Source organism: Tribolium madens, unplaced genomic scaffold (assembly GCF_015345945.1).
Source record: "Tribolium madens isolate multiple individuals breed KSU strain unplaced genomic scaffold, Tmad_KSU_1.1 Scaffold_97;HRSCAF=244;Tcas5.2_LG3a, whole genome shotgun sequence".
Lineage (NCBI taxonomy): Eukaryota > Metazoa > Arthropoda > Insecta > Coleoptera > Tenebrionidae > Tribolium > Tribolium madens.
Genome location: NW_025401069.1, coordinates 13,732,240 through 13,752,826, shown reverse-complemented (window position 1 = coordinate 13,752,826; position 20,587 = coordinate 13,732,240). Strand labels below are relative to the sequence as shown.

The 20,587-nt window shown below is 35.9% G+C and overlaps 5 protein-coding genes across 6 annotated transcripts; 2 read left to right on the top strand and 3 right to left on the bottom strand.

Annotated features, from left to right (window-relative positions):
- Positions 1 to 2,269: 2,269 nt before the first annotated feature.
- Positions 2,270 to 3,820, bottom strand: LOC123014908 (actin-related protein 2/3 complex subunit 1A-B). Its single transcript, XM_044414212.1, has 2 exons — positions 3,600 to 3,820; positions 2,270 to 3,551 (listed from the first exon to the last, which is right to left on the bottom strand). The coding sequence occupies exons 1-2, from the start codon at positions 3,670 to 3,672 to the stop codon at positions 2,500 to 2,502; spliced, it is 1,125 nt and encodes a 374-aa protein (XP_044270147.1). The 5' UTR covers positions 3,673 to 3,820; the 3' UTR covers positions 2,270 to 2,499.
- A 1,928-nt stretch (positions 3,821 to 5,748) lies between these two features.
- On the top strand, positions 5,749 to 8,108 carry LOC123015254 (G patch domain-containing protein 1). Its single transcript, XM_044414889.1, has 3 exons — positions 5,749 to 6,021; positions 6,073 to 7,309; positions 7,362 to 8,108. The coding sequence occupies exons 1-3, from the start codon at positions 5,958 to 5,960 to the stop codon at positions 8,002 to 8,004; spliced, it is 1,944 nt and encodes a 647-aa protein (XP_044270824.1). The 5' UTR covers positions 5,749 to 5,957; the 3' UTR covers positions 8,005 to 8,108.
- Positions 8,109 to 8,542: 434 nt separating this feature from the next.
- Positions 8,543 to 12,923, bottom strand: LOC123015252 (probable glutamine--tRNA ligase). Its single transcript, XM_044414885.1, has 7 exons — positions 12,699 to 12,923; positions 11,824 to 12,652; positions 9,770 to 10,181; positions 9,579 to 9,718; positions 8,979 to 9,534; positions 8,737 to 8,926; positions 8,543 to 8,691 (listed from the first exon to the last, which is right to left on the bottom strand). Exons 1-7 carry the CDS (start codon positions 12,819 to 12,821, stop codon positions 8,644 to 8,646), a joined length of 2,298 nt encoding a protein of 765 aa, XP_044270820.1. The 5' UTR covers positions 12,822 to 12,923; the 3' UTR covers positions 8,543 to 8,643.
- On the top strand, positions 11,818 to 15,612 carry LOC123015255 (bifunctional peptidase and arginyl-hydroxylase JMJD5). Its single transcript, XM_044414890.1, has 3 exons — positions 11,818 to 13,646; positions 13,691 to 13,905; positions 13,945 to 15,612. Exons 1-3 carry the CDS (start codon positions 13,100 to 13,102, stop codon positions 14,347 to 14,349), a joined length of 1,167 nt encoding a protein of 388 aa, XP_044270825.1. The 5' UTR covers positions 11,818 to 13,099; the 3' UTR covers positions 14,350 to 15,612.
- On the bottom strand, positions 14,362 to 20,359 carry LOC123015253 (leukocyte receptor cluster member 8 homolog). 2 transcript variants are annotated; one of them, XM_044414888.1, is made up of 6 exons: positions 20,152 to 20,359; positions 18,987 to 20,013; positions 15,826 to 16,351; positions 15,579 to 15,777; positions 15,322 to 15,529; positions 14,362 to 14,804 (listed from the first exon to the last, which is right to left on the bottom strand). In XM_044414888.1, exons 2-6 carry the CDS (start codon positions 20,003 to 20,005, stop codon positions 14,642 to 14,644), a joined length of 2,115 nt encoding a protein of 704 aa, XP_044270823.1. In that variant the 5' UTR covers positions 20,006 to 20,013; positions 20,152 to 20,359; the 3' UTR covers positions 14,362 to 14,641. The 2 variants fall into 2 exon arrangements, with proteins under 2 accessions (XP_044270823.1, XP_044270821.1); XM_044414886.1 differs by having other exon boundaries at positions 15,826 to 16,354; positions 20,152 to 20,358.
- Positions 20,360 to 20,587: the final 228 nt, after the last annotated feature.

Below are 20,587 nucleotides of genomic sequence, written 5' to 3'. Positions count from 1 at the left end.
TTCTTTATTCGATCAATAATCCGTTGAAATTCCTAAAACCGTCAAAGGTGTTTGACTTTTAACAATGAGCGCAAGCAACTTTACTGTTGGTTTCTTTTCTATTGAAAATTTCTTAGAAAAAATCAATAATTGTTTAGTTTGGATTTTTTTTTTTTTTGATATTTACCAGGAAGTGAAAAGTCAACACAATGTAAATGTATTTATGTTACGATTAGATAATAAACGGTTTTATTAAAGTCTTTTTCGCGTGTAAACACACACGCAAGGTTAGTGTTTTGGTGTTGTAATTCAGGAAATTGATAAAATTTGCAAAAACATAACATTACCTACACCAAGAACACAACAATTGATAATTTTCGATTACTCAACCGACTTTCTCGCTTATTATTAATTAGAAATGTAAAAATTTGGTGACAAAAATTTTAATCAAGTCGAATATTTAATTCTATTAGAGAAGACCAGGTTTTGGGGCCACGCCCAAATTAACGTCTCTATTATCTAAACTGATATAAAATTGTGTGTTGCGACTTTCTACCCACGTGTAGGAAAGTTGTAGTGCGTAAAATCGCTTATTTGTTTTGAAAATGGGCTTCCTGATTACAAATTTATCACTTTTGTCAGCATTATTGACTTATTAGACTTTGTCAGGGTTAAATCCTCAAATCTGTTGCGTTTCGCGAAACGATAAGTGACCTCAACTAATTAAAAATGATGTTTTTCAATAATTATTGCTTAATGACACAAAAATGCATTAGATGAGTAGTTCGAATTATTTATTTGTTATCGCTGTAATAAAATTGTTACTAAATAAATGCCTAGGTGACAAATAGGCCACAGCTGACATTTCAAATGACCTTAAATTCCTTAAAACTTGATTGAATTACGACTGAAATGAGGTTTTGATAGGCCGAAAAATGCATTACAATTAGTACAAGTCATTAAAACAGTTATGTCGAATTTAAAAAAGGCGTGGTGGGTCACAAATTGATTTTTTAAGGTGAAAGTCAAGACAAAAGCTTGCCTCATTCTTATGCAATTATGAAACAGGATAATTTTTACGAATTATGAGCGGTAATTAATAAAATTATTCAAAAAATGCATAAAGTGAAGTTGTCGATAGGCAACCAATAGTACATGTGTTATATTGGTTGCTTATCTTTAAGAGTTTTTTACAATTAAATATCACAGTTTGAATCAAAAAATTAAATTTGTTACAACTATAAAATGTGTCAAGAGTTTCAAATAAATAAGTGTTAATTAATGATTTTTTTAAAAYTTGTATCAAGTGGAAGTCGTTTTTAGGCAGCCAATAATGCAGCAGCAGTTTTACTGGTTGCCTATTGAAATTGTCAATTGTCYACACAATTAAATTTGTTAAAAATTATGAAATGTGCAAAGAAATAATTCACAAAAAAAAAGGTGTGGTGGATCACAAATTGATTTTTAAAGGTAAAAGTCAAGAGAAAAGGTTGGCTCATCTTATACAATTATGAAACAGAAAAGTAGTTAATAATTTTTAAAATTTTATCGTGTAAACCACTAAATATTTTCAATTCAGTTCTGTACATATAAAAAAAAAAAAAATTTTCCTTGACCAGTTTCGAACCCGGGACTCGCGGTTGGAAGGCAACAAGCATCAAACACAGAGCCGTTACCAACTTCGAATATGTGTATGTCGTATATCTGTTTCTTAACATAATTAGTATAATAAAATTTCCAACAAAAACTTCAACATAAATATTTAGTATATAGTCGTGGGTAAAGTATAGTACACTACTCGCGTATAATGGTTATTATTAATAACCATCATTATACGCTCTCTGTGTAAATTTGTAAAAATTGTGTTGTGTAAATKTGACTTTAAACATCCAGTTGTGTTTTTAGAGAGACATATATATCAAAAATGACAATTCTAAAAAAGTGGGGTTAAAATACATTATAAATAAAGTCTACTGCGCCTGTCACAATTTGGTGAATTCTGCTGCCAARATAGACATAACCCACACACTAGAGATGGCGGGCTAGCGACTGCCAACTTAAATGGCCACTATGGGTGTTTTTTGCAGTGCCACACTAACGGAAGCAAAAACACCAAGTTTGACACTAGATTTAATACGGGATATTTTTGTGTGATTTCAAAATCCTTGTAAATTGGTGAAATTTTGCAAAATTGTGGAGATAATACGCATACGGTACACGTATTACTGTGTTTGAAGTAGAGATTGAAAGGGATCATTTCGGGGTGGCAACCATACAAAAATTCAAACAATTCTAACCTCAATCTTTCTTAAAAATATTTTTTGTATCCCAGGTAGCAAAAAATAAGTAAAATTAACAACGTAATTAATTAATTGTCGATGAAATTTATTTTTGTGTGAATTGGCCTACTTGATGCAGAGTAAGTGGCAGGTTTTGTTTTTTTTTGCAGTGCCACACTAATGGAACCAAAAACACCAAGTTTGACACTAAATTTCTTATTTTAAAATAAATAGTTGTGATTTATGCGATTTTGAGTCCTTGTATGGCCTTTTCGAGCGAATTGAGGTCCCAAATGACAAGCTGTCCATCCAATCCCGATGTACTTATTTTCGTGACGTTGCCTTTGGTGCCCCCATAAATGCACACACAAGTGATGGCATTTTGGTGTATTGAATCAAGATTAGTATCAGAAGTCTCACTCCTGGCTTGTTTATCCAAAGAATGAAACATTCTCATAGCAGTGAGCCCCCCAGCTTCCTTCTTTTGCGACGTGTCCAACTTTGCTGTGAAATTGAGTCCATTATCGTGCAAAGTGTACAAAACCGGTATACAACTATGTCCAGCAGCCACAATGGACTTATTAGTGATCCAAGTGCAGCTCAAAAAGGGCAAAAACTCGGTTCGTAATTTAAAAATCGTGTTTGTTCGCGTGGCATCGGCTACATTGATAGTCGAATCGTGAGCCACCCAACACACTTTATTACCATCGGGGGAAAAACTCACACTTTGGACCCATCCCCCTCCAGCATTGGAGTTGGCAAATTCGGCCAAAAGATGCCCCAGGGGCATTTTGGAGCCCCATGGTGTGGCTTCGGGCGTCTTCTCGATGTCTTTAATATACGCTGAGAAGATTCGGACTTTGAAATCGGTGGAGCCCGCCACCAGGAGCACGTTATTGGGGTGCCAATCAAGCGTGGTCACTGTGGACCTAATTGGCTTTTTGATGTGTTTCGACACCCACCAATCGTTCTCCGACTCGAAATAGCACACCGAGATGAGTCTCGCCCCCGAGCCCACGGCGAATTTGTTCTCATCGGGGGACCATTTCACGCAGGTCGCAGCCCGATTGATGCGCAACAGCACCAAAGTCGGCTTCCATTTCCTGTCTTTGTCGAGGGTCCACACGTAGGCGTTGCGGTCGGCGGCGCATGTCACGATGCGGTTGGTGTTGGGGCCCCAATCGATGCCCATGACGCGCAAATCGTGCTGGTTTAACACATCGAGGGGCTTCCAATCGGAGCCGCTGCGCTGGTAGATGTGCACTTCGGGGTTGTTGGGCGAAATGGCGATTTCTACAAGGGGGAATGATGGGATTTGAGGCTACCTTTGGGGCTACTCACGAGTCTTGTCTTTGTTCCAAGCGTGGCATGTTATGGGGCTCACCACTGTTCCGAATCGGTGCTGTTCGGTCATTTTTAAGCTCGATTCGCGGACTCTGGGCAGTCTACGCGAATTTTAAGACTATTCAAGGGATTTTTGAGAAGAGGAAAGCCCCCAGGATGAGTAACCGGGTGCGGTTAGGTTTGACGTTTGTGACATTGAAGTGTTGCCAACCGCTTTTGCTCGGCCGAGAAAGACCCCAAATATTTATTGGGCACATGATAAAACATAAAACCCTTGAAAATCATCACAGTTTGCGCTTAATTGTAACAACTTTTGTAGTTAAAAATAATCTTATATACTCGTTTTCATATTAATGTGCATCGAAGTAGTCGTTGAAACGGGGTCATTTTAAGGTGGCAACCATGCGAGAATTCAATTCAAATAAATTTGTAAATAATTACAATTAACAACGTAATTAACATAGGATAGCAAACATAAGGATTTTTGTTATTATTGATGTGTTTAAATTTGTTCTGAATGACATTAATGACACTTTTTGGGTAAATCGGCCTTTGAATTAAAGAGTCTACTACATCCTACTTGATGCACATTAATATGAAAAAGAGTATATGTACAATCTTATTGGAAAAAAATCTTTGAAGTGTTGCCAATTCCACTTACCCGGTTTTTTTACTTGCATTTTGACAAATTATTTCTTTTTTAAGTAGCTTGAAGTGTTGCCAACTGTTTTTGCTCGGGTTTTTTTTTATTGAATTTTGACAGTTTTACCGTAGAATCTTACAAATTTTGCTGTTTTCTCAAAAGTAAACCGAGAAAGACCTAAAATCCTTCAAAAAGCACAAATTTCTAGTTCCCAAATATGATAAAACATAAAACCCTTTACTCGTTTTCATATAAATGTGCAATGACGTAGTCGTTGAAACGGGGTCATTTTAAGGTGGCAACCATGCGAAAATTCAAATAATCCTAATCTCAATCTTCCCTAAAAATTATTTTTTCAAATAAATTTGTAAATAATTACAATTAACATAGGATAGCAAACATAAGGATTTACTTCTGACACTTTTTGTGTAAATCGGTCTTTGAATTAAAGAGTCATTTACAGATTTGTCAACAAGAAATTACCACCTAAGATTTGAACTTTTAGGAAAATTACGTTTTTCATGTTGTTTGTAACTAGAATTTTCAGAAGTAGTTTTGTATGCCTAAGGTTGGTTGTTGTCAGTTGACGTTTTCTGTCAACCTGCTGTCAACTATCAATTAAATTATGCATACAAGCTGATAGGTGACTTAACCTAAATTTTGACACTAGTTACGATATCTTTTGTTTGTCACCAGAAACCAACCTAAGCAAATTTATGGCAACCTATTCACAAATATCCCTAAATCCTAGGGTGTAATTTCTTCTTGATACGACAATAGATTTCTACAAACCTACTTAATGCACATTAATATGAAAAAGAGTATACAATCTTATTAGAAAAAAATCTTTGAAGTGTTGCCAATTCCACTTACTCGGTTTTTTACTTGCATTTTGCAAGTTTTACTGACAAATTATTTTTTTTTTAGTAGCATTCGATGAAATGACCTTGAAGTGTTGCCAACCGTACTTGCTTGGTGTTTTTACTACTATTGTGTTTTTTTTTTTTTATATAATAAAGCATGAATTACAAAGTTTATATTGTTTTCCATTCCCACAAATCTATGTACAGTTGCGGAATTAAAATTTCGGGCAGCATTTTTCTGTCACTCTAAAAAGATCACTGTAAACTACCTTTTACTCTCATCATGACTGACATTTGACAATTAAACTAACTGTTTTTGTTGGTGAAATTGTTAATTAAATGTCTTAGAAAACTTATTAATTGAACTAAATGTATAAATCACAAATCACTATTTTTTAAGAAAATGATATAAACATAACAAGAGTATAAAATGAGGTTATTAATGTAAAGGCTGTTTTAGAGTTTACATTATTACTGCCCGAAATTTTTTTAATTTCGCAACTGTACTTCAGCTGTTTTAAAATTTAATACAATAAATTTATGTTAATAAAAGATAAGGCCAAAAATTTGCAATTTTTAAACAAGTATGAATTTTCAATGGTAGTTCAAATAGACCGGCTTTGGGTCCAAATATTGAAAAACTTGATTTAATAATTCACACTGCTTTTAAGAACAAAACGTGCGTTAAACAATTATTTTCTTGCATTGTTTTGTACAATTTGTATATTTTTAATTGTAAAAATTGTATTGAAGTAGCTAAAGTGCGCGGTAGCTCATTTCGCATCTACATGTTAGGTTATGTGTACCCCAACAAGCCCCAAATAACATAATTTTGAACTAGTTGTAACCATGTCTGATTCAGAAGAGGAAAACTACTGCTTTTTTGGGAAGCCTCTCGCGCCCTACGATGAAGGTAAGCCCCTTTTCCCCTCAAAAACCTCACCAAAATTGTGCCCCTTTCCAGACTCCTTCCCCAAGAAAAAGCCGATTTCGGTGGAAGACCAGATCGCTACCGACGCTCAAGGGCGTCGCCGCTTCCATGGGGCTTTCACCGGCGGCTTCTCCGCCGGTTTTTACAACACAGTGGGGTCCCTCGAAGGCTGGACCCCCAGCGAGTTCAAGAGCACACGAAAAGACAAGGCGACAGCTCAGCCCCAAAAACCGGAAGATTTCATGGACGCCGAGGATCTGGGCCAGTTTGGGATAGCCCCCCAGACTGTGCGCGCCACTAGTGATTATTCCACTAGTAAAAAGAGGAAAAGACAGGTTTTTAGCGAGGGGCCCATCCCTGGCGAGCCTGTGCTTCACTCGTTGTTGACCAGTGGTAACGAAACAATTGGTTATCTCTTACTGAAGAATATTGGGCTAAAAGGGAAGAATAATGAGAGTGAAGAAAGGGTTTATGGGTGCGAAATGCCCAAAACTTATGAAATATCAAGAGATGATGAATTTTGRCAATATGTAATCCCGGATATTTACAAGGAATTTTTATCAAAACCSAAAGACAATAGTTTTGGGTTGGGGTACATTGGGTTYGATAAAAGTCACGTGAACTTATTTAAAAGTTCCAATTTGGTGATAAGGGAACATAAGAAGAAAATCTCGATAACGGGTCAAGCCTTCGGCGTGGGGGCTTTCGAAGATGAAGATGAAGATATTTACGTGAAAGAGGACATGTCTCGTTACGATTTCGAATTAACAGGGGAAAAAACAACAAAAAATAAAACCCCCAAAGAAAAAACCGTTTTCGATGATTTTGTCCCCAGTAAAGACACTTTACCTCAGCGAGAAATTTTCACACCCCCRACAATCCCTCACAGTTTCACTGGAAAACACAAAGTGAAAAGGTCGCGGTTTGAGCCTCTCCCAGCCCCTGAAACTCCTGAAAGAATGAATCCTGAAATTAGGGCCCGACAATTAGGGGAGGAAGAAGAAAAATCCCCAAATGAGGGAAAGAAAACTGAGGAAAATCCCCGAAAATTGTTGGGGCTTGACTTTGATCGATTCGTTTCAGCATCGAAGCCTGAAGATGCGTCGAATATTCTCGAAACGGTGGAAAAGTCGGATTGCGTGCATGGAACGCAAGAAATGAGAGATGCAGCAAAAATGAAAATGTTTGGGCCTTTGACGAGAATCACCAGCGATTGGCAGCCCTGTAGTCTTTTGTGTAAGAGATTTAACGTCCCTGAGCCCCACTTTGAGTGAGTTTTGATCGTTTAAAATCGTTTTTTACTTTTGAATTTTTTTTTTCAGTGAATTGAATGCGTCAAAAAGTAGAAAACGGACAAAAAATCTCATTTTTGAATACGAGAAATTTGCTGATGTTTCTCTAGATCTAAAGCCAGGATTGTCGTTGAAAGAGCCTGAAACTGAAACTGTCACAGAGGAGAAAATTGTAATAATTGAGGAAAAAAATGAAGTGGAAGAAAAAACAACTGCTAAAGACATAACCGAGAAGATTGACGTAGATAAAAACATGGATTTGTTCAAAGCCGTTTTTTTGAGTAGTAGCGAATCAGAGGATGAGGAGGAAAAACAAGATAAAACAACGGAAATGAAAACAACTGTTTTATCTGATTCATTTCTACCGAAAATTAAACCAATCAAATCGGGGATTTTATCAGATGTGGATTTTTCACGTTTTGATGAATCAAAATCAACGGAAATTGAAGAAACAACTTCGAGTCAGGTTCAAGACCCACTTTCTTACGGTCCAATGTTGCCACAAAAATTAGTTAAAAGTGTCCCAAGTACGGGAGAAAAGCCCATTTGCGATCATTCAGACGAGGAATGGGTGGAAAAGCCGAAAAAAGAGAAGAAACACAAGGAAAAGAAGAAAAATAAAGATAAGAAAAGTTCACATAAAAAGAAACATAAGCATAGTAAAGACAAATGACTTATTTCTTTGCACATTTCATAATTTTTAACAAATTTAATTGTGTTGATTGAACCTGTGATATTTAATTATAGTGTGATAATAAACAACATTTCAGTTTAATTGACAATTACAATAGGCAACCAATAAAACAGGCTGCATTATTGGCCGTCTAAAAATTTGCTTCCACTTGTTACAATTAAAAAAAAAATTATTAATTAACACTTATTTATTTGAAACTTTTTACACATTTTAACAAATTTAARTTTTTGATTCAAGCTGTAGTATTTAATTGTAAAAAACTTTTAAAGATAGGCAACCGATATAACACACTGTACTATTGGTTGCCTATCGACAACTTCCACTTTATACATTTTTTGAATAATTTTATTAATTACGTCTCAAAATTAGTAAAAATTATTCTGTTTCATAATTGCATAAGTATGAGCCAAGCTTTTGTCCTATTTTCACTTTTAATTTGAAATTTAATAAGACACTCTAATGACAGACTGGTGCACAAATGTGTAATTTTACAAATTAACACAGGAAGAGGCGGATGTGGGGGTTGAAACCCTAAACAAACCTTACAGTAAACGCAGCCCCCGTTTTGGGGTCTCTGAAATAAAACAATTTTTTCTTTGAAAAATTTATTAAACGTTCTCATTTCCCGGCATCTTCTTTCAGGCCAACAGTTTGGTTGAAAATTAGCTAAAAAACAACAATTAATCCCAAAAAACCACTTTTGGTAACCACCTTTTCCGTCGTCGTATCAGGATCAACCGAGAAAAATCCATTTCGTTCAAACTGAAACTTGGCATAAATTTTCGCATTTTTGAGACTCCTATCGGCAAAACTGCGCAAAATAGTTAAAGTGTTGTCATTACAATCGGTAACAAAACCACCGGGAACTTCATTCGGATCCTCAGGGTTTTTATGTTTAAATCTGAAATTCCCCAAATAATTCCTATTGTCACTATTTCAAAAAAATCACCAACAGTGTTGAATAAAGCCTAACTTCCACTTCAATCGGTTCACAAACCCAATGAATAAAAGCTTTCGGTTTGATATTAACTTTCTCGACCTCGATGCAGTTACAAACCACCCCAAGTACTTCCCCCGAAGCATTTTTCCTCACTTCGTTCACTTGTAGRACAAACCCGGKGTGTCGTAACCCAACAATTTGACTTTTAGTCAACCTRCGGTAGCTTTTATTCCCCTCCTCGAGGAAATCACTTCGTTCGATGTAAATTTTCGGTCCAAATGTCACACTATGTTCGCRCAATTCCGGTTTATTGGGGAAATTCGGAACGGTGATTAATCGGGGCTTCCCTGGGAAATTCTCAATGACAATTTCAAGTGGATCCAAGACGACCATGCGTCTCGGTGCCGTATTATTGAGAAAATCGCGTACGTAGGCCTCCAACATGGCCGGATCGACAGTACTTTGAGCCCCCGTGACCCCCAATTGAGCACAAAAGTTGTTGATGGCTTCGGGGGGGAATCCCCGTCTTCGGAGAGCCGTCAATGTGAACAAACGCGGGTCATCCCAGTCTGGAAATTAGTTTTATTATTTTCCCCCAAGAAGTGTTACCAACCGTTCACGATGCCTTCTTCGATAAGTTTGGCGATTTTACGTTTTGAAACTACAGTGTAATTGATGTTTAAACGGCCATATTCCCACTGAACTGGGCAATAAATATTTAAAGCGTTACACAACCAATAATAACTCGACCTCCTGTAATTGTAATTTTACGTCACAAGTCAGTGTTACCAACCAACCACTAACCTCGATTGAAATTCCTTGGTGCAAAGAGAATGCGTTATATTTTCAATACTATCGCACAAACAGTGTGTATAATCATAAGTGGGGTAAATACACCATTTAGTCCCCGTTCTGTGATGGGGTGTGAATCGTATCCTGTACGCCACTGGATCTAGTTTACCTTCTTCTAGGGTTATTTTCATTCGTAGGGTGGCAGCACCTTCATCAATTTTCCCATTTTTCATATCCWGAAACAACTGTAGACTTTCCTCAACCGGTCTGTCCCTCCATCTAGAAGGCTGGGGGTTAAACCCTTTCATTTCATCAGCCGATTGGTGACACACATAAGCCATCCCTTTTTTAATCAATTCAACGGCCCATTCGTACAATTGGTCGAAATAATCGGACGAATGTGTGATTTTGTACGGTTTGTAGCCTACAAGAGTCACATATTGGATTTTTTCCAGGAGTTTTAAGTCTTGTGCACAGTGTTGCCAAGTCTGGGGAAATTTCACCAGATTTGGTGATTTTCATGCATTTAGTGATTTTTTGTAATAAAATGTAAAAAGACTGTTGTAACTCCACAAAAATGTAAGTACCAAAGCCTAGTTTTGTGTTTTAATAGCTTGAAAATGGTCCCAAAGTAAAATTTGAGTGATTTGTGACACTAATTTAGGGGTTAATTTTGGTCGGTAATACAGATACCTGTTCCCAACTTTTGTAAAAAATTTGATTTGTGTATTTGTGGGCAAAATTTGCGCAAATGTAAGTACAATTAATAGTTTTCTAACATAAAACCGTGAAAATCATCCCATCTGGTGAGAAATTTCAACAGATCTGGTGATTTTCATGCATTTGGTGATTTTTTGTAATAAAATGTAAAAAAACTGTTGTAACTCTACGAAAATGTAAGTACAAATGCCTAGTTTTGTGTTTTAATAGCTTGAAAACGGTCCCAAAGTAAAATTTGAGTGATTTGTGACACTAATTTAGGGATTAATTTCGGTCGGTAATACAGATACCTGTTCCCAACTTTTGTAAAAAATTTGATTTGTGTATTTGGGGGCAAAATTTAAGCAAATGTAAGTACAATTAATAGTTTTCTAACATAAAACCGTGAAAATCATCCCATCTGGTGAGAAATTTCACCGGATCTGGTGATTTTTATGCATTTAGTGATTTTTTGTAATAAAATGTAAAAAAACTGTTGTAACTCCACGAAAATGTAAGTACCAAAGCCTAGTTTTGTGTTTTAATAGCTTGAAAATGGCCCCAAAGTAAAATTTGAGTGATTTGGGACACTAATTTAGGGGTTAATTTTGGTCGGTAATACAGATACCTGTTCCCAACTTTTGTAAAAAATTTGATTTGTGTATTTGTGGGCAAAATTTACGCAAATGTAAGTACAATTAATAGTTTTCTAACATAAAACCGTGAAAATCATCCCATCTGGTGAGAAATTTCACCGGATCTGGTGATTTTTATGCATTTAGTGATTTTTTGTAATAAAATGTAAAAAAACTGTTGTAACTCCACGAAAATGTAAGTACCAAAGCCTAGTTTTGTGTTTTAATAGCTTGAAAARGGRCCCAAAGTAAAATTTGAGTGATTTGMGACACTAATTTAGGGYTTAATTTRGGTCGGTAATACAGATACCTGTTCCCAACTTTTGTAAAAAATTTGATTTGTGTATTTGMGGGCAAAATTTACGCAAATGTAAGTACAATTAATAGTTTTCTAACATAAAACCGTGAAAATCATCCCATCTGGTGAGAAATTTCACCGGATCTGGTGATTTTCATGCATTTGGTGATTTATTGCAATAAAATGTAAAAAAACTGTTGTAACTCTACGAAAATGTAAGTACAATTTGCTAGTTTTGTGTTTTGATAGCTTGAAAACGTTCCCAAAGTAAAGTTTTAGTGATTTGTGACATTTAGGGGTTAATTTCGGTCGGTAATGCAGATACCTGTTCCCAACTTTAGTAAAAAATTTGATTTGTGTATTTAGGGGCAAAACCTTGAAAATCACCCCATCTGGTGTTTTTTTTTGAGTTGGCACCACTGCGTGTAACTTACCCAACCACGTGACCATGTCTTTAATCCCTGTAAAAAACTTCTCTTCCTCTTTTTCAGGATTAGTATCGTCATATCTCAGGTAACAGACCCCATCATGGGCTGCGGCGTACCCAAAATTGATGTTAATCGCCTTGGCGTGTCCAATATGGAGGATCCCATTGGGTTCAGGGGGGAACCGAGTCTGGACGCGCCCCCTTGTGGCTTTCAGATGCTCTTTCAGTAATTTCTCCGTGTTTTCAGTAATGACATAACCGTCAGTTTTGTAGTTTTCGCCCGGTTTGTAAAAATTGATTTTTTTCATGACATCTAAAATTGTTAATCCCGTGTCTTGGGGGGCTTTTTCATCAAGCTTTGGTCTCGTCGGTGTTTTCTTCTTGTCGGTTTTGGGGGCTGGCGCTAGATCTTCTTCGGTTTTGGGGCCCAATAAATCAAAAATCTGGAGGTCGATTTCGTTTTTGATGGCTTTGCCATCAGCCCATGGGAGCTTCGCCCTGARTTTCTGCATCAGSGGGCCCGCATTGAACCGGTAGCGCTTCTCAAGCAGCTCGGTTTTGTGCCCCGAGATGAGCCCCTCAACCACTGACTCGATTTCCTCGGGGGTGACCACCACACCGACCCCACAATACGACTCAAACTCCCGCAAATCGATGTCTTTGAGGTGGCTTAAAGCATACTCGATGGCTTTCTCCACCCGGATTGTATTATCTAGTTTTTTTGTAACAATGTATTTGGTGATGAGGGGTAAATGGTGGCTGATTTGGGGCTTGATTTTCGTGGCCAAGTGGTAGAGGAGAGTGCCGGCACCCTCAGGGAGCACCACTTCGCGCACCTGGAAAACAATTTGCAAATATAAGGGGGTCCAAGTGCACACTTACCTCGTGCAGAATTGTGGTTAGGGTTTGAGTGAGGGGGACATTTTTCAACGTTTCTTTCGCCTTTTGGTCACTCAAACCGAAAGTGGTAATTAGGCGGGGCACCAAGTCCTCGTTTTGGACCATATTGAGCGAAAATGAGGACGATTCGTGTCTCCAAATAACCACACTTTTGAGTGTGACATAACCTCAAACCTTAAATTTGACTATTGACATAACCTCACTTTTTCATTTTTCTTTGATTATTTTATAATAAAAAAATAGAGTTGATTTAGTTTCATTCGTGGTTGATACAGACGGGTTGGGGACCCCACAAACAGGCCAGGTTCTAGTTTTAAGCTTGTTTTTCTTGACAATTGACATAACCTCAATTTTTTTCATTTTGGTTTATTTTGTAATAAAAAATGGACTCTGAGTTACTTTCGTTTGTGAGTGATTTAGGGGAGTTGAGCGGTTGCACAAACGGGCTAAATGCGAGTATTGACAAGACCTTCAAGTCTTGTTTCAAGACTCTTGATAGTAAGCTTGCAGTTGAGTCAGTTTTGGACCAATTGCACGATGAATTGAACACAGGTCATTGGAGTGAAACCCCCTTGACGATTCGCAGGGCCTTTAGTGCTGCTAGTTTTGTTAAAACAATCATTTTGCTTAAAAATAGTGAAATTACCGATGATTTATTGAGACAGTGTTTGAAAACTGTGGATTTGGGGCTCCTATTGGGCGCCCCGTTGCAAATCAATTGTGATTTATTGACAAAATGTGCAACTTTTCTCTCCAAGAAGTTGGTTAATGAGAAAAAGTCAATTAAAATTGAAAAACGCAAACATGAAGAGTTTTATTTCAAGGATTTAGACCAAATCAAAGGTGTAAACATTGAAACAGTAGTTTGTCCCTCACTGGAGACCTTCAATAAGATGTATTTCGCCCCCCGAAAACCGGTCAAATTGCAAGGTATGAAACCCAGGAAAATTAACTTATTTTCGTTAAATTAATAGATTGTGTGTCCCATTGGCCCGCCCTGTCCAAATGGGGCGACATCACCTACTTGATATCAACAGCAGGGGACCGCACTGTCCCCATCGAGATCGGGTCCCACTACGCCGACGAAAATTGGGGCCAAAAACTCATGACTTTGGGCGAATTCATCACCAATTATTTCCACCAATCGGAGGATTTGGGTTATTTAGCCCAACACAATTTATTCAACCAGGTTGTCTCATGGTCCCACTTTACCACAATAAACAAATAGATTCCAGAATTACGAAACGACATTTACATCCCGGAATATTGCTGTTTGGGGGATGAAGACACCGAACCGGAAATAAACGCCTGGTTGGGGCCCCCAAAAACCGTCTCGCCACTCCACCACGACCCCAAAAACAACTTCCTCGTCCAAGTGTTTGGTACCAAACAACTGGTTTTGTATTCACCCCAAGACACGCCTTGTTTGTACCCCCACGAAAGTACTTTACTGTCCAATACGGCCCAAGTGGACCCTTTCAATCCCGATTTGGACAAATACCCCAATTTTCGCAACGCCAAAGCTGTGAAATGTGTTTTGGAAGCAGGAGAAATGTTGTATATCCCACCGAAATGGTGGCATCACGTCACTGCATTAGAGGAAAGCTTCTCTGTTAGTTTCTGGTGGGATTAATAAAATTTGCAATGAAAAATGATCACTTTATTCTCTAAAAATTATATACATTATATACATGACACTTTTCTTAAATACTTGTGGCTCCTCATATCACAGAAACACCACCAAAGAAGGAGAAATACAACTTAATCACCTCTTTCAGAAAATCAACCACAGACAAGAAACTTTAGAAGACTTTTTGGACCACCTTGTTGTGTATGAATTGGAAAACATAAAGACATTAGTGGCACAAATTCTGTGGTTGCTAAATTGAAGATCAATCACCCTTTTAACCACCGAAACAACAAATTCATATATTTTGAAGAGACGCCATACTAGTTTTACAATCGATTTGACTCTTGCTAAGATCCGTGAACGTCAAATTGAACGGTTCAAGAAATTTTAAAGTTTCCTCCAGCGCTGGGAATGCCAATTCTTGCTGGATAAAGTTCACTGATATGTTTTGACGATAGCTAAACAAAAAAATACTGTTAAGATATGAACAAATGAATGATGGAATAACTGGACAAAAAAACATTCATTAATGGTTTTTTCTCCAGTTTGGTGGCAGTTTACTTCGTTCTCACCTAAAATAATTTGCAAGTGACGTAATTTTAAACACTGTGCTTTCACACACATTTAAAGCAACTCAATCAAGCCTTTGAAAGAACGAAACACACAAAGCGCAAAATACCCCTTTCTAATTACTAAATTACGCAATTTTTTCCACGTTGCTGCAGTGACAGCATCTGCAAAGGGAGTTTCAACATTTGAGATAAACTATTTTTTATTGAAATAAATTTTTCACCCGCCACTGGAATTAATGTCACAATGACACTGTTTCCATAGTAACAAATGTGTTTCTATGGTAACCAGGTTCCTAGTCGACTCGTCAAGATAAAAAAAGGGGCAAAATTGATATTTTAGTTTGTCTCAAAAATGATTGAAACGCTTTGCGAAACACTGTGTGATAGTCACTCTCATACCTACCTTTTTATAATACACTTTAAATATAGTTTGCGCTCGCGTTCAATAAACCAATCGACCAAGAACCCCGCCATTAAAGGCGCCCGATGATACAGCTGAAAGAACCTGTGAAAGTTTCCTAAAGACCAAGCTGAACGTATTTTTAATGCAAAATCGATGCAATCATCACTTTTTTCTTTCTTGGAAAGACTCTTCATAATCGTCATAATATCTATAATCAATGTAATTATTAAAAAATAAACGAAATTGTGGTGTTTTACCCAAAGTATTCTTTGTAAAAATATAATACAGTATCCTATAGGCTGTGAATTCGTTTTTATTTCCACCACCAACTTCCGAATATAACATTTTTAATTGTGTTTGACATTGATTAAACTCTTCGTGATCGCCTTTTTCTAAAGCGATCCGTGCGTGAGTTTCGTAAACTTCAACTGTGAATTCGTTTCGTACTCCTTGTACCTACAACCAATTATATGATTTTTACACAATTTTTTTTCTACAACTCACTGTTAAATCTTGTCTGATTGATTTAAGTTGATCACAAGTGTAATAATAATCCGGTTTTTGTTTCCATCTCGTCTTGACATTCTGCAATGACAATTTGAGTACTTCAACTGGACGTACTTCACATGCTTCGGGGGCTTTAGTCAGTCGAAGGAAGGACTTTTCCAAGTCCTGACAAGTGCCCACTATGTGAAATCCTGTCCAGTCAAAGTCTGCGATATTGTCCTCATACTTATCATTCAGGTAAATATTTTTATTATTTATTAATCCATTTGTTTCTTTCTGTTTCATATTATTGAAACGTGCTGCTCTTTGTTGTAACAATTCGGAATTCTCTTCAACTTCTGAACCGAATGATGATAGCAAATGTGCTTTTTTCTCTTTCATTTTCTGTTTTTTTAGTTGCTTATTTGTGAATTTGTTGTTCTTTGTTGGGCCCAATCTATTTGCCAGTTTACTCTTTATCTTGTTCTTGTTGGTGGGCTTCACCAATGGTTTGAAGTTCTCCTCGCTACTCACGCTCGAACTGCTGCTGCAAAAAAAAACATTCAAATTTACAAATTTTAAAAACTATTGGGCTTGATTTGTCAAAAAAAATGCAAAATATGAGTGCAAACACGTAAGAAATTTAAAAGAAATTATTTTTGATAGGTGTGATCCCAAAAAAATTCTAATTCTACCAAAATTCTAGTAATTACAATAATTCATCGTGATTGTATTGTTTTTAGTAATCCCTATAATTCCAATTAAAAAAAATATTTTCGATATTTCCAAATAGTATTTAATAAAGAATCTCAGTAATTTCAGAAAAATTCCAGTAATTTTATTGTTTTAAGATTAATTACTATAATTCCACATTAATTCTTGTAACTTAATTTTTAAAATTTCAAAATAATTTATATTACAATTTAATTTTTATAATTTCGAAAAAAGTTTTGTATTTCACATTACTTCACATTCCACGTAAGTTTGAAAAGAAATATTTTTATTTTATAATTGCAAAAAGCATTTCAGTAATTCCAAAAAAAATCTTCCAAAATTTTAGTAATAATGTACAATAATTATTCATCGTAATTGTATTGTTTGCAGATTAATTCCTATAATTCCGAATTATTCCTGTAATTCCAATTAAAAAAAAAATATTTCCGATAATTCCAAATAGAATTCTAGTAAAGAATTTCAGTAATTTCAGAAACATTCCAGTAATTTCAGAAAAATTCCAGTAATTTTATTATTTTCAGATTAATTACTACAATTCTAAATTAATTCTTGTAATTCCAATTTTTTTTCTGCTCAATTTTCGTAATTTTACTTAATTTTCAAAATTCCAAAATAATTCCTGTAATTCCAATTTAATTCCACGTTAGTTCTAAAAAATTCAACGTAAGTCTGAAAAGAAATATTTTTTTTTATAATTGCAAAAAGCATTTCAGTAATTCCAAAAAAAAATCTTACAAAATTTTAGTAATAATGTACAATAATTATTCATCGTAATTGTATTGTTTGCAGATTAATTCCTATAATTCCGAATTAATTCCAGTAATTCCAATTAAAAAAAATATATATTTCCGAGACTTCCAAATAGAATTTTAGTAAAAAATTTCAGAAACATTCCAGTATTTTGCAAATAATTCCAATAATATTATTGTTTTCAAATTAATTAATATAACTCCAAATTAATTCCTGTAATTCCACATTACTTCCGATACTTCTAAAAAATTCAACGTAAAATTGAAAAGAATTTATTTTTATAATTGCAAAGCATTTTAGTAATTCCAAAAAAATCTTCCAAAATCTTAGTAATTATGTACAATAATTCATCGTAATTTAATTGTTTTCAGATTAATTCCTACAATTCCGAATTAATTCCTGTGATTCCAATTAAAAAAATATATATATTTCCGATAATTCCAAATAGAATCCTAGTAAAGAATTTCAGTAATTTTCAAATTAATTACTATAATTCCAAATTAATTCCTGTAATTCCAGCTTTTGCTCAATTTTCGTAATTTTAACAAAATTTTAAAAATTCCAAAATAATTCCTGTATTTCACATTACTGCCGATAGTTATAAAGAATTCAACGTAAGTTTGAAAAGAAATTCTTCCAAAATTTTAGTAATTATGTACAATAATTATTCTTCGTAATTGTATTGTTTGCAGATTTATTTCTATAATTCCGAATTAATTCCTGTAATTCCAATTAAAAAAAAAATCCGATAATTCCAAATAGAATTCTAGTAAATTTCAATAATTTCAGAAACATTCCAGTAATTTCAGAAAAATTGCAGTAATTTTACTGTTTTCAGAATAATTACTATAATTTCAAATTAATTCCTGTAATCACAACTTTTTTTCTGCTAAATTTTCGTAATTTTAACTTAATTTTCAAAATTCCAAAATAACTCCTGTAATTCCAACTTTTTTTCCGCTCAATTTTCGTAATTTTAACTTGATTTTCAAAATTTCAAATAAATTCCAATTTAATTTTTTTAATTCCTGTGATTCCACATTACTTCCAATAGTTCTAAATAATTCAACGTAAGTTTGAAAAGAAATTATTTTTTATAATTGCACAAAGCAATTCAGTAATTCCAAAAAAATTCTTCCAAAATTTTAGTAATTATGTACAATAATTCATCGTAATTGAACTGTTTTCAGATTAATTCTTATAATTTCAAATTATTTCATGTAATTCCAAATTAATTCCAGTTTAATTTCCGTAATTCCGATAGTTCTAAGAAATTGTACACAATTTTGAAAAAAAATTATCTCCGATAATAGTAATTCTGAAAGGAGTTTCAGTAATCAGAAAAATTCCAGTAATTCACATAGTTCTAGTAATTTTCAGATTAATTCTTATAATTCCAACTTAATTTCACTTTAATTCCAAATTAATTTCGATAGTTCTAAGAAACTCATTATGATTAGATTTTGATTGATTTTTGGCACCTATTCAACGGTTAATTTTACGTTTAAATAGTAACTTTAGGCCGGTAATACAGATCACTTTTCCCAAATTTTCTATAAAATTTGCACAAATATACGTCCAAATTACTAGTTTTGTGTTTGAATCGTTTAAAAATAGTCTCACAATAAAATTTAAATGAGTGTGCTTAATTAAGGTCGGTAATACAGATCCCTTTCCGAAAAATTTGTGTTTACCTTGAAGACCGATGCCTGCGTGGACTCCTGGACCTCGACCTGGACTTCTTCCTCGCCGGTGACCTGGACCTAGACCTAGAAGACGACCTGCTGGTGCCTCGTAGCGTGGACGCTCTGGCCCCCAAGCGCGCCCCCATCGCCGGTGATAACCCCTTTTTGGTGTTATTCTGGAACTGTGCTAATTGTCCTGGTACCGTTTTAGGTACCAAAGTGGGTCTTTCGCTGTGTATGTTGGGTAATGGTTCATTACTCCAATCTTTCGTATGTAATTGCCCCATTTGATAAGCATGCGTGATCTTCCCCTTGAGTATAATCTCGACTTGGTTCTTATCAATGTTCGTCTTACACTTGGCATAGCACCGATTCACGTAATCCTTGAGACTTGGGGGCCACTCATCCGTGGGATTATTCGAAACGGGGGCCTTTTCCGCTGGGGGCGGCGGCGGCGGTTTGCTCGTATCCGGGAGCGGCGGCAGAGGCGGCTGTTCCGGTGGTACCGTTTCCGGGGGCGGCGCCGGCTTGGGTTCGGGTGGAGGAAGTGGGGGGAGCAAAAATTGGTTCTGTAAATTGTTCATTTGGTTGTTGCGGTTACGTTTGCGTTTCTTTTTCGCTGCGCCACTCGTTAGGGAATTGTTCTGTTGGAGGTTGCCGTTTTGGCGTTTAGTCCCGCTCAGATTGAACCTAATGGGGGCGGTGGTGGTGAACTGTTTGGGGGTATTCAATAGGGGTGGTTTTGAGATGTGTGGGGTTGGGAGTGATGTTGTTGGAGTGCCTGGAGGGAGAGGAGGCACGAATTTCGTGTCCGTTGTTGGTTTATTTTCGAGCATTTGTTGTTGCACTTGGTGGTAAATTGCCGATTGGTAGGCGGGGTAACTGTTCATTAGGTAAAACTGATGGTAGTAATTGCTCATGTCGTAATTGTACATGGGGTAAGCCCATTGGACTTGGGGGGCGGTTTGAGCTGCGTCAGGGGGCGCTGCTCCCGCAGGAGCAGACGACACGGCAGGTTTCTCCTCCATCCTGAAATCTACAAAGCAAATTTTCAACAAAGGACAATCTAAGTTTTCAAATTTCGAAAATAACAAGTAAAATTGTCGTAAAAAATCGTTAAAAAGATTTTTTTTTCTGAGGCTGTAGGGCAGCCATCTTGTTGAACTCGACTCACCAATAAATTAAAGGGGACCTGGCGGAGCCTTTCTTTGAAGGGAAATTAATCTGTAAATAAATTATGGGAAAAGTACAAATATTCTACACCTAGTTTTGAATACAAATCAAGTGGAAATGAATGCACAAAAAACCATCTTGTTGAAATCACGATCACTCTTGTATGAAAAATGACAGATGACAGTTGTGACCAGTGTTGCCAGACTAAATTAATAAATTAAATTCACCAGATCTGAGTTGAAATATTTATTTTCAGGAGATTTTGAAAGTTTCCGGCTCAAAAATGTGCTCAAATGCTCGAAAAAGGCAAAAATAACACTATTTTTGGTTTAATTCTGTATTTTTTTCGCTTGTTTTACGAAATATTTATGTTAGCCTGAAATACTACTTGAAAAAAGCTAAAATTATGTAATTTTCTGCGTTTTTTAGCAAAACTG

Bases quoted from the DNA above. Each gene is read 5' to 3' on its own strand.
- LOC123015253 (XM_044414886.1), bottom strand. From the start codon at position 20,005: ATGGAGGAGAAACCTGCCGTGTCGTCTGCTCCTGCGGGAGCAGCGCCC. The intron at 16,355-18,986 runs GTAAACACAAAT...TTTTTTTTGCAG, and splicing joins CGCAGGCATCGGTCTTCAAG to CAGCAGTTCGAGCGTGAGTA. The intron at 14,805-15,321 runs GTAGGTATGAGA...TTTTTTGTTTAG, and splicing joins TTAAAGTGTATTATAAAAAG to CTATCGTCAAAACATATCAG.
- LOC123014908 (XM_044414212.1), bottom strand. From the start codon at position 3,672: ATGACCGAACAGCACCGATTCGGAACAGTGGTGAGCCCCATAACATGC. The intron at 3,552-3,599 runs GTGAGTAGCCCC...TCCCCCTTGTAG, and splicing joins TTGGAACAAAGACAAGACTC to AAATCGCCATTTCGCCCAAC.
- LOC123015255 (XM_044414890.1), top strand. From the start codon at position 13,100: ATGGACTCTGAGTTACTTTCGTTTGTGAGTGATTTAGGGGAGTTGAGC. The intron at 13,647-13,690 runs GTATGAAACCCA...TTAAATTAATAG, and splicing joins AAAACCGGTCAAATTGCAAG to ATTGTGTGTCCCATTGGCCC. The intron at 13,906-13,944 runs GTTGTCTCATGG...ATAAACAAATAG, and splicing joins AACACAATTTATTCAACCAG to ATTCCAGAATTACGAAACGA.